General features: G+C 35.4%; 1 protein-coding gene across 1 annotated transcript in view; it reads right to left on the bottom strand.

Annotated features, from left to right (window-relative positions):
• Positions 1 to 1,170: 1,170 nt before the first annotated feature.
• The window catches only part of fgf24 (fibroblast growth factor 24), a 41,603-nt gene continuing 29,138 nt past the window's right edge, over positions 1,171 to 13,635 (bottom strand). The window contains exons 4-5 of the mRNA XM_056472093.1: positions 9,451 to 9,557; positions 1,171 to 2,530 (exon numbers count right to left, since the gene is read on the bottom strand). Of these exons, the coding sequence (XP_056328068.1) occupies positions 2,252 to 2,530; positions 9,451 to 9,557 (386 nt within the window). The 3' untranslated portion in view covers positions 1,171 to 2,251. The remainder of the gene's footprint in view (positions 2,531 to 9,450; positions 9,558 to 13,635) is intronic.

Consider the following 13,635-nt stretch of genomic DNA (forward strand, 5'->3'; position numbering starts at 1 on the left):
TCTAAAGTATCTAGAGACATTTTGGTCAAAATTGAGTTATTGACATATTCCTATTAAATGACAACTAAATTATATTATGGGATGCTTTTTATAAGTCGTTTACATTTTAAGACTTTTTATTTAAAAATCAAATGTTAAACACATACTGTTTGCTATGGAATGCAAAAACTTTGAAGCTCAATATCTCAAAATCATTCAGAATAGAACCTTATAATTCCAAGGTGACGAAATATGCAAATAGCATGGAACACAATGGAAAAGTGGGACCCAAAAATGTGACGGACTCAGCTATTTAGGTTATGGTTATTGAGGCTAATAACATACAAAAGACAAGGGAGTAGTGTAATCAGGATGTTAAAATAAACAAAAAACTCACCTTTTAAAGATCACCCAGCCTGGTCTCACGAGAAAACGTAAGTATTTTACGTTTTGACAGTTTAGTGGCTAATTCGTATGAATTCGTACGAGTTCAGTCATACGAAATTGTACGATTTTAAAAAGGAGGCGTGGCACCTAACCCCACCCCTAAACCCAACCGTCATTGGAGGATGAGCAAATCGTACTATATTGTACGAATTAGATCGTACGAATTCGTACAAATTAGCCACTAAATCAAAAAGTTACGAATTGCCGTGAGATTGTGTTGGATCACCTACAACTTCACCAGGCAATAGTCGAGGCACAATAAGCAAATCCCAGCCAGGTCCATCATGTTTTTGGGTCCCCTTGAAACATTTCTGTTGTGTTCCGTGCTATTTGCATGTGTTGTGAGAATTTGCAACATGTGTGCTGTCAAAGCGATAAAGAACTTTTCTAAATTTGCTAGTTTTTTTAGTAATTGCATGTGCTTTCTTAAATTGCAGTGCATTAAGCTCTCTCAGCCACCGTATTAGTTTTTCTCAGTCGCTTTAGTGCATTTCTCACAACACTATTTACATTTGCACAACAGTTAATGCGTTTCTCAAAACAATTAGTCATTTGTGCACATCATAGTAGCAGTTTCTCAATGCACCAATGCACCAAAACCACTGAGAAAAACTGTAGAGCCTGAGAGAAAGCCAAAGTAACATTCTTCATCCATATATCCGAATGCAACACAAAAAAGTGACATAACATTTGCTCATTTTCCATATATAGTCCTCTTTTTAATTATTATTAACAGAGGTCAAATAAATTCATCAAGTCGTATTTACAGAGAAAGGCAATAAATATTTTATAATAGTAATAAAATTATTATTTTTTGCATACATTTGTTTTTAATCGTACGTGTGTCATGATTGTTAGTAACGTCGGACAGACAATGAGTATATAGACGTGTGTATACTACAGCTATACCCATATAGAGAGTCGACCTCACCAACAGTGGCTGGAGTCCTCTGTTCACCTGTGTTCCAGATGTTCTAGAATGTATTCTAGAACTTGATTGTCAGTTGGACCCATTTCATTGGCTGAATGAGCTGGAAGTAGTCAAATCTGACACTTAAAAGAGCATCAGGGGCGTTAAGAGCAATGCATCAAACCTGGTTATTGCATAACGTATTTTACGCATGTTTTGGTCTCTAATTTTTAGAAAACACACATGGTGATGGCTTAGAGCGATTCCCGAAAAACTCATTCCACTCCCTTCATATCTAGACTGTTAGTTCTCGCACATTATTACCACAGCTAAAGCTGACATCTGGATAATCGAAGCTGAATCTCAGAATACGCATAAAATCTCAAAGCGTTCTGCGCGTTTGGTCCAGAAGAAGACCTGGTGTCCGCTCAGATGCGTTCGACAGAGAGGAACGACACGGCTCTTCAAAATATTGCACTCAAAGCTTCACGTTTACCTATGGAGGCCTGCAAAGGTCATATGATTTTGTAATCTCTTTCAGCCGATTCCAGTGGAAAATATTGGATCCTTGTTGTCACAAATAAAAGTACAAGGTTTCCCAGGCGGTGCGGTTTGCTCTAGTCAGTATTCCACAGTTTTAACAGGAAGCAGGAGACACTAGTTCCTTACCGGTCATCCTTAGTTAATCCAGTATAAATAAAATAACAGACACCAATATTACATAATAAAAGACCCACATTCAACAGCTGGGAGAAACTTGATGCTTCTGAAATATAAAAATAAAACATCTTTGAACTTTTTTTTTGTCTCTTGTCGGTAGCCATTGTTTATTTGTGTCCTCTTCCTTCTCCTGTTTCGGATAAGATTAAGGTGTTTGTAAGGCAAGAAGTACGCCGAGTCCTTTGTGTACTTGACTCAGTTTGTATTGGGGTTGGGTTTTAAACGCCGTGCCCTTCGTGTCCTTTTCGTTACCGTTGTGAAAAGGAACTTTTCCGGCAGGTCCTCTTTTCCTTTGGGTTGACGCTTCATGAAATGCACTTCCTGCTGCGTCTGCGTGGTCTTGGAGCCTTTTTTGGGTCGACCCTTTCGATTGAAGCCCAAATACCAGCCTCTGTATTTGGCCGACATCAGCGCCGTGTAGTTGTTCTCCAAATATTCCTCCACGAAGACGCACTCCTGACTATTCCCGTTGGGCTGAGGAGAAAGAAAAATGTTGAAATGTCAGGTACAAAAGACCACTTGTTGAATGACTGTTCAACTGATGGTCTGATTACAGTTTTTCTCAGTCGTTTGGTGCATTTCTTACAACACTATTTACATTTGCACAACAGTTAATGCATTTCTCAAAACAATTAGTCATTTGTGCACATCATAGTAGCAGTTTCTCATTCCTTCCAACAATTTGGAAATAATTTTGGACATGCACCAATTGCTTTCATTCAACTCTCTGCTGTTTTATAACATTATCATTTGCTTATCCCACATGGAAAGAACCTATATAAACATATATGTTTTAATATAGGTTTTGATATAGGTCTTTGATATATGTGACATATATAAAATTGGCCGTTTTCCTATATTCCTATATATAGCTCAAAAGAGGCTGTACTTTCTTCGTCAGCTGAGGAAGTTTAACCTCCCAAAGGAGCTGCTGAAACAGTTCTACACCTCCATCATTGAATCAGTCATCAATAACTGTCTGGTTTACCTCAGCTACTAAATACGACCTCCAAAGACTACGTCGAGTAGTTCGGACTGCTGAGCGAATCACTGGTACAACCCTTCCTACTCCCCAAGAACTGTACTTATACAGAGCAAGCAGAAAGGCTGCCAAAATCACTCTGGACCCCTCACACCCAGCACACTGCCTCTTTGAACTTTTACCTTCTGGTCGACGCTACAGAGCACTGCGCACCAGAACAGCCCGACACAGAAACAGTTTCTTCCCTCAGGCAATCCATCTCATGAACACTTGATGATAATAATTGTGGAACAAACATCACTACTTGCTATACACTTTTATACACATATACACTTATTTAACAACACGCTTTACATGCCAATTTGCACATAACAGCTGCACATATAATGTTGTATAAAGTAATAAACATGTACATACACTTGTCAATTTGTATATTTGCACTAACTACTTACTTCTATTTTTTTTTAAATATATTTATTATCTGTTTTTTGTCCTGTCTCTGTTATCCTGTTGCACTGTAGAAGCTCTGTCATGAAAACAAATTCCTCATATGTGTGAACATACCTGGCAATAAAGCTCTTTCTGATTTCTGATTCTGATATCATATGTATGGGTACATATATGTTCACCTATATGTTAGTAAAATTAATAAAATACAGTTGCTAGACAATTTTATTTTAAATATTATATTTTATTACAAGAAAAAAAGGCAAAAAAACCCCAGCAATTAAGAAAAAAAAAGACAAACCATTTTGTTATACATTTCTTTCTTTTCCACTATCCTCATACAAGAAATAATTAACCTTGTAAATGTTTGAGGAAAACGTGTAGACGTCCTTTCCATCTCCTCTCACTTATTTGCCATAGTTAAAATCCATAACATGCCAATTACAAGCGATACCAAATGGACACATACATACGTTTTTTTTTTTACATTTTTTAAAGTTAGTTCTTATAGTTATTGCCTTGATAATAGAAAATATGACCTATAGGGAAGGCATCATGCATGACAGTTGCCAAAGTGAGATATGAGCTATATAGGAGACATATCATATCATGTATGAACATAAAGGGCTTAAATGTGGATATGAAGAAGCAATACAGGAGACCTATTTGGCCTGTATATGCACACATATGCACCTCAATTCTGCCTATATGTGGCATATATACACACACACACACACACACACACACACACACACACACACACATACATATATATATATATATATATATATATATATATATATATATATATATATATATATATATATATATATATATATATATAGCATATATGTTTTCATAAATGTGCATATATACTGCATATAGGTTTCATATATGCGCATACATCCTCATATAGATTCTTTCCATGTGGGATGTCATGTCAGTCAAAATTAACTAAACTTGTGAATGCTAAATAGTCATTCCATATAAAACTAATAGTCCTCATTTCATTACTTGAGTCATTACATACAAAAATGTTGAACTAGTTGTCAAAATCTGTCAAGCTAATTTTATAAATAATAATAATATAATAAATAATTTAAATTTTTTTCCTGAAAATGTCTTCAAAATTGAACATTTTCATGAATGATTTACAGACCTATGTTTGTTGTAGGTTCAGTTCCAATATGTACTGCAATATTGTTTACAGTTGTGCACAGCTCTACACAATGGGAGTGTATGTTTGTTGTAAATAAGGGTGTATTTATTCTCTTGCACAATGCTGTGAATAAATTAGAATTGCAAAGAGCATATGAAGTAAAAATGTAAAATATACATATTCAGTGTCTTGTACTAAGATTCCTCACTAAATGCAGTGATGCCTGACTTTACAGTAGTTTTGAAATGGCTGTGTGAATAGTATATAGTGCTGTATTGAGCATTTTCAGGACGTGTCACCGAAATCTGACTTCATTGCATTGGAAAAATGTACAGAGTAAACTGTCCTAATGAAAACATGACAAAGCCATTTGACTATCTTGTTCATAAACAATGGTGGCAGGACTTTGCATCTTGATGACACTGACACTTTCATTGACATCAAATCTTGCTTTTGAGGAATGAGCTCTCCATTTTGAGCAAGTGACACGCTTTTGCAGGTTATCAACTGGGTTTTGCAGTTTGTCCTAATTGCTTTGAGAAATACATTAACTGCTGTGCAAATGTAAATAGTGTTGTGAGAAATGCACCAAAGCCACTGAGAAAAACTGTAATCAACACAGGGTGTACAATATAACAAGGGTGTAAAATATGATGAATTTTTCTTTACTATAATACTAATTAAATTGATGTGTCCTGTATTAAGCAAAGTATTCGTGCAGAATATATATATATATATATATATATATATATATATATATATATATATATATATATATATATATATATATATATAATATAAATTTAAATAGATAGATAGATAGATAGATAGATAGATAGATAGATAGATAGATAGATAGATAGATAGATAGATAGATAGATAGATAGATAGATAGATAGATAGATAGATAGATAGATAGATAGATAGATAGATAGATAGAAGAATATATTGATTTCAATATTTATAGTTCTTAATTTCCCAGAAAATAGTGCCACAATGCAAGCAGCTATAATAAATAATTTATTAATACATTCATTTTCCTTCAGCTTACTTCCTTTATTCACCAGCAGAATGAACCGGCAACGTATCCAGCATATGTTTTACACAGCAGATGGCCTTCTAGCTGCAACCCAGTACTGGGAAACACCCATACACACTTATTCACACACATGCACTGCAGCCAATTTAGTTCATTGAATTCACTTATACTGCATATCTTTGGAGTGTGGGAGAAACCGGAGCACCCGGAGAAAACCCATGCGAACACGAGGAGAACATGCACACTTCACACAGAAATACCAACTCTCTATGTTTTGTAACTCCTCGAAACTGCCCCTTTAAGGCTTGATCCGAATTTTGTTGACTGTCACTTTAAATTCAAAAGAGGCTGTGCTTTTTTCAAAAGAGGGCGGAGCTACTAATGCCTTTGTGTCAATAAACTTGTGTCAATAAACTTGTGTAAATAAACTTGTATAAACAATAAACACCATATATGGTCTATGTTCAATACATGGAGAGAATTTAAACTAATGTTATTGTAAGGAAGATAACTAAAGGAAGATATTTAAACCATACTGGTGAATGGAGTTAAAAATAGAGTTTTGTCAAAAGTTTTATTGAGATGGATTGTTGGTTATGGGATGTTGGCCTGATTGGTTAGCTTTACATGGTCATAAGAAAATTAAAGACCCGTTTAAAATTATTTAAGACCTACAATACAATATTTCAGTGAATTTAAGACTTTTTAAGGCTTAAAATTTAGTTTTTGAAATGTAAGACTTGGGTGACACAGTGGCTCAGTGGTTAGCACAATCGCCTCACAGCAAGAAGGTTGCTGGTTTGAGTCCCGGCTGGGCTACTTGGCATTTCTGTCTGGAGTTTGTTTGGTGTGGGTTTTCTCCGGGTGCACAGTCCAAACACATGTGCTATAAGTGAATTGAATAAACTAAACTGTAAACATAGTGTATGTGTGTGCATGTGAATGAGAGTGTGTATGGGTGTTTCCCAATATTGGGTTGCAGCTGGAAGGGCATCTGCTGCATTAAAACATATGCTGGATAAGTTGGCGGTTTATTCCACTGTGTTGACCCCTCATAAATAAAGGGATTAAGCCGAAAGAAAATGAATGAATGTTAGACTTTTTAAGACTCAGTGCAACCCCTGATAGCTAGTGGCTCTGATAGGGAATTGATTATAGAACTTAAACATGACAAAAAGGAGATTCTCATGACGTGTCCCTATTCAAGTTTGATTAAAAACTGATCTGTACTGCACACACTACTTGAAAACGTCATGACACATCATTCATAGCATAATGTTTTTAAAGACTGACCAACCTCTCTGGCCGCTAAACACAATATCTGAGCCCTTCAAATGAGGGTCAATGTAAAACCAGCCTATTCATGGCAGACGTGCAGGGTGTTGCTCTTTCCACTTACATTTGTGTGTGGTATAGGGCAGTTACAAGAAGTTGGAAAAATGGACAATTTAAAGTTCAAAAGCACAGCCTCCATATGTCTTTTTTTTTTTGTTTAAATGGATGGTATGGAAATATGTGTTGACTGGTCCCATTTTGTAACCATCAATGGTTGGATACAGTAGCAGCGGTTTTCAAAACAAATACTCAAAATTGGTCCCAGCTATAAACTTATACATCATAAAAGCCAAGCATGAAATACAAGAGTAATCATAATCTGTACTGGAGTGTGTGTGAAGTTTCAGCTCAAAATACTGCACAAATAAGGTTTTAAAACTCTTTGAATCTGATTTTTTAGGCTTTGATCCAAATTTTGGTGACTATCGCTTTAAATTCAAATTCAAAAGAGGACGGGGCTACAAATGCCCATGTGTCAGCATAGCGGCAGATTCAAAATCAAGACTGGCTTCCTATGCTAATAAGGGAGAGATCGTCAGTAATGGGCGGGGCTTTCCACCTTTGATGACACGTACAATGGGAGAATTTCAATCATAGTGTTTCTGCAGACTGTTTAAAAGGGAACATAGTTTACCTCTTTTTTATGATTTAATATTTATATTATGGTTCTTCTGAGTGTGTCAGTTTAGGTTCAGTTCAAAACACAATTCAGATTTTTTATTATAATGTGTTAAAAAGTGTCATGTTGGGGGCGTGTCCACAGTTCGCTGATTTAGGGGTGTGTTGCTTCACATGTAAATTAGTTTGGGCTTCCCGCCAATGTAACAAGGGGGCGGGGCCATGAGCTCACCCGCTCTGCGTTTGCAACAGAGTCTGACAGGCAGACGGAGAAGGAGAGAGAGGATCACCATTCAGTCGTACATGTACGACTCTGACACAGACCAAGCAGAGAGTACAAAATCATTTGTGTCTTTGTACAGTTTTACAGCCAACTGTGTGCTAGTTTCAAGTGCCGAGCTTGTACACAGAAACTGAGGCACCGGATGCGCCACTCGAAGCCGAAACACGGCACACCAGACACTCTCTGTGGCGCGGCAGAGACATGAAGTGTCCCGAATCGTCGCGCCACGCATTTTTGAATTCAAAACATAGGTTTCTGCAGCGGTCCGTGGCGCACAGCCGTCGACTTGAGTGTACCCTGATAGAAACCTATGTTTAGAATTCTAAAACGCATGCTAGTTAAGATCACAGGGAGCTTCTGGGATCGCGAGAAATGCAAACGGGTGAAGTATAAGGTAGACTCAATGAGAAGTACACATGTTTGTAAACCTACCTAAAGATACAACCAATAATTCCGATTAGAGCGATAATGTGGAGAATATTGCTCTTGTGTTGAGCCCAATGAGCCTTGCATCTAAAAATAGAGCAAGGGTGTTCCCTTAGTGATATTGCTTCGACTCACGCTGAAAATGGCGGACGTGAATCAACAAACTGAGGATATGATGACGCGCCTGTCAATCAATATTGGTGGGCGGAGGGGATCGCACTCCTACGTCAAGTAGCGGTCGATTTGAAAACAGCTCCAATTGGTCCACCGTTTTTTATGTTGTTAAATTGAAAACAAAAAGCACTGGGTGTGTTTATATTACCCCAATATGACAGTCTATACACCATACATGCACATATGTCTGTCCAAACAGCTTAAAAAATAGATTTTTTAACATAGGTGCCCTTTAATGAAGTGTGATAAAAAAAAAATTTATTAATTATTTACATTAAAAGCTAAATATATATTCACAGACTGCTTCCACACAACTGGGGTTATAAAAGTAATATTTGCATAACAGGTCCCCTTTAAGTAAAAAACATGCACACAAGATCCCCAAAAAAATGTATATGGTCCCAAAAAAAAATTTCTGTACCTTTGTTTATTTTCTTTGCATGACAGTGTTGGGGGCCGTTCACACAGAACTTATTTTCTATTGTTTTTCGGTCTAAACACAGGCTTGACGGATGTGTGTGACTGCTACATTTGCATCTCAAGTCATTTGAAGATGTTTATTAGGCACTGTGAAAGACCTTCAATTTTCACATGCAGTGCTGTTCATCACTGTCAGTCCCACAGCAGTGGACCAATCAGAAGAGCTCGGATATGGGACAAACATTGCGACTTTCTGTTTACAGGCACTCTGTGGCTATGTCCTGATATTATACATGCTTTATGCTGTGCTTTTGTTTTTTCACAACCATTCCTAAATGTTTCATCCCACTTTTTTAGAAGCAAATATCATGACCCTTGTGGTTTATGCTGTGCTTTTTTTCCTAACCATTCCGAACCATTGCATTTCGTATTTTAAGCAAAGATGCATTCAGTGTCTGATCTTAAATAACAATCAGATATTTTCAAATGTGATGTGTGACAGTAAACCTACCTTTCCAATAATTTTGCCGTTCTTGTTCATGCAGATGTAGTATCCGCTCTCCTGCCCTTTTATTCGAATGTGACTCCCGAAAGTCTCTGTCTCCACCACAAGCAGAGCTGCAACATACAAAAGACAGAAAATTAAAACAGTTTGCTAAAAGGTCCTGAAATCAAAATAATGCTCACATTTCATAATACATAACAAGATAATTTGTGACAATTAAGCACATTTCTGAGAAATTTGCAGCGGCGCAGTGGGTAGCACATTCGCCTCACAGCAAGAAGGTTGTTTAGCTGGCATTTCTGTGTGGAGTTTGCATGTTCTCCGCGTGTTCGTATGGGTTTCCTCTGGGTGCTCTGGATTCCGCCACAAGTCAAAAGACATGCGCTATAGGTGAATTGGGTATGCTCAAATTGACCATAGTGTATGTGTGTGTGAGTGAGTGTGTGTGGATGTTTCCTAGTGATAGGTTGCAGCTGGAAGGGCATCCGCTGCGTAAAACATGTGCTGGATAAGTTGGCGGTACATTCCGCTGTGGCGACCCCAGATTTATAAAGGGACTAAACCGAAAAGAAAATGAATGAATTATAAATATTTGTTAAGTGTAGTACATTATTTTAATATTCTTAATTCTAGGCATGAAAAAAATATCATATTTAATTTAATTTAATTTAATTTAATTTAATTTAATTTAATTTAATTTAATTTAATTTAATTTAATTTAATTTAATTTAATTTAATTTAATTTAATTTGGCACATTGACCATGACACTTGACAATTAGGCACATTTCCCTTCTTTATAAACTAATGCCAAATATATGAACGCTTTTATTTTTGCATTTTCAGTGAAATATGACTTAATAAATTGCCATAAATTAATGTATTAACTGCAGTGCATTATTTTTTATATTCTTATTTATATGTATGAAAAAAATAGAAAACACATAAATTAATAACAACTTGAGATGCATTGTTTACCTAAAATAAAATAAAATGTATTTTGACAATTAGGCACATTTCCCTTATCTTTTTTTAATTCATGCCAATTATATGAAGTCTTTCTTTTGCATTTTCAGTGAAATATGATAATAAATTGCTATAAATTAATGTATTAACTGTAGTCCATTATTTTAATATTTTTATTTCTATGCATGAAAAAATAGCAAACATCAATTAAAAGTAACTTAATTAAATTAAATTAATTTATTCACTGTCTTGACACTTAGACACATTTCTCAAAATATATGTATGCTTTTTTATCATTTTCAGTGAAATATGACTAAATAAATGGCAATAAATTAATCGATTGATTGTAGTCCTTTTTTTCATATTCTTATTTATATTTATGAAAAATAGTAAACACAAAAATGTAAAAAACTTGAGATGCACTGTTTACTTAAAAAATTAAATTAAATTAAATTAAATTAAATTAAATTAAATTAAATTAAATTAAATTAAATTAAATTAAATTAAATTAAATCACTGTCTTGCACATTTCCCACATTTTTACATTACTGCCAAAAACCTGTATTCTTTTATTTGAATTTTCAGTGAAATATGACGTAATAAATGACAATAAATTCATGTATTAATTGTAGTCCATTATTTTTATATTCCTATTTCTATTTATTATAAAATAGCAAACACATAAGGGTAACTTGAGATGCATTGTTTACTAAAATTGTAATTAAATTAAATCAAAATTAAACAAAATTTTATTTAATTTTCTTTCTTTTGCATTTTCAGTGAAAAATCCCTGCAGGCACAGGGCGTCAACATGCCGTGATATTGACGTTGTACCCCAACGTGGGGACATTGAATTTTGTTTGGAAATAAAAATCGGGTAGACATAAGAACTCAACATCAGGCAGACGTCAATGTCCAACGTCCAATCTAAAATCAACCAAATATCAATGTCTAATCATGTTTCACCTTGACGTTGTGTGGATGTTATCACTATGACATCTATCAGATGTTGGATTTTGGTCACTTTCCAACACAACCTAAAATCTACCAAATATCAGCGTAATTTGACGTTGTTATTGGACATTAAAATAACGTCCTTAGACACTAGCTAGACATTGAATTTTGGTCACCTGGTGTCACAACCTAAATCTAACCTAATATTAACATTTTATGATGTTGTGTGCCTGCTGGGATGACATCAATGTGTAACAATAGCATTCATTTTTATATTATATATATATATATATATATATATATATATATATATACAAAATGCATTGTCCACTAAATACATACAGCATACAGAATATATCGTATTATGTATAGTATTTATCTCATGGATTAATATATGGTTTTATGCAAAAGTATTTTGCATTTGGCGTTGGAACTATTTAAAAAAGAAAACGTGAGGAAATGTAATGATTCATCCCACACTGCAGCTCTGGAAACACCAAGCTCTCTCTCTCTCTCTTTCACCATCTTTGTTTTTGGGTCTCTTCTCTTGGGGAAAAGCAATCTGCTAGACTCCTTAGAGCAGTTCAGATCCCCAGAGATTGGGTTTCCACTTGCCTTTAGTTCGTGCCCACTCAATCAGAGAGTTTAGGATGATCCATTTGTTTAACACACTGGCCTATTCAAAGGTGCTCAAAGCACAGAGGCTTAGAACGCAATACCAAATCTGTCCCTTTCCAAACAGCCCCGGGGCAACACGAGAGGAAGCACTAATCCAGACTGGCCATTTCACATCACACAAGGGGGAAGAAACATCCTAATATTTCTTAATTTAAAGGAGACATATATGATTCCCCTTTTCGTAAGATGACAAGTAACGTTTGGTGTCTGCAAAGTTTTTGCCACAGAACATTTAATAGAGCTTGTCAAATTTGCCCCTATTGAAGTATGACCAAAAACAAAGCATTTTTTGGAGGGCATGTCCCTTTAAATGTAAAAGAGTTACAGAAAAGTGCCTTTAAATGCTGTTTGAAATGGTCGCCTAATGCTTGATGTGCATTGGATACAAATTTCATGTGCTCTTAAAGATGACTTCTTTGGTTGTTTAGCCTTTGTCATATAAGCGCACACGACACGTGTGGGAGCTCTGTTCAGTTCCACTACCGCTGTATATTTATTATGTTACAATAATGTCACAGTTTATTTTGCGATGGATGTTTGAGTGTCTTTGTCTTTTCCTTTTGCCTACTCATTGTCGTTTACTGGCATGTGTGTAGTCGACAGCACTTGGGAGAAACGCAAAAAGTCAAATAGGAAGAGCGAAATAGTTTCTGTCTCTTTTCTTTTCCCTTTCTAAAAGTCTCCAAGTAAGCACTGAGACATTGGCATACAACCTCATATAAAATATAATTGTGTGAACTGGCAGTGGGCTGGTTATAGAGACCAAAACAAAGACAGACATTCCGGCATGGAAATTAACTGACTTTAGCATAGTTTTTTTAGATAAACAAGTGTTCACTTAGCATGTTTCTTAAATATCTGCAAGCATATTATGGTATTTTTATGCTTTAGATGTGTGAAAAACATACAAGAAGCACTTTCATGTCAAATTAACAATTCCAAGTTACAACAGGTTTACTCACTATTTACAGTTTTTTACAGACGCTAGGACACATTTCTCAATACTTAGGTCACTTTTGCAAAACTCTTCACACAATTCTCCTAACCGACTTTCAGCTTGGCAAAGCAGTTCATTCTAAAACACAAGAATTTGTATACACACCACCCACTGATATGATAGTAATGCTAATCTGGCTGGTTGAACTGCATTTTTAGATGTGAAATATGTTTGAATAAAAATATTGCTGTTGAATTTTGCTGTCTTATTCAGTTTTGCATGATGTTATTGTTCTGAACATCAGTTTAACAGTTTTGAAAACAGTATGTAAGCACGTGCAAAATGTCCTGTACGTACAAAGATTTTTGGTAGTTGTGTCTGAGTGAAAAAGAATTGATGAAATTTGAGAGATGTAGTCATTGAATGCATTTTGTACCAAAACAATGAGAATTGATCCTCAGTTTAGCCCACATGGACTTCTGTTATGCTCACTGTGTGAAGAGTTTTGCAAAAGTGACCTAAGTATTGAGAAATGTGTCCTAGCGTCTGTAAAAACTGTAATCCTTTACCACATGATGTTACCATACGGCAACATGATATTTCTGTTTATTTCCAGTTCTGCCTCTGTTTCTTTAAGACCAACGTCCTATTTTTTTTT

Source organism: Danio aesculapii, chromosome 14 (genome assembly GCF_903798145.1).
Source record: "Danio aesculapii chromosome 14, fDanAes4.1, whole genome shotgun sequence".
In the NCBI taxonomy this organism is placed as follows: Eukaryota; Metazoa; Chordata; class Actinopteri; order Cypriniformes; family Danionidae; genus Danio; species Danio aesculapii.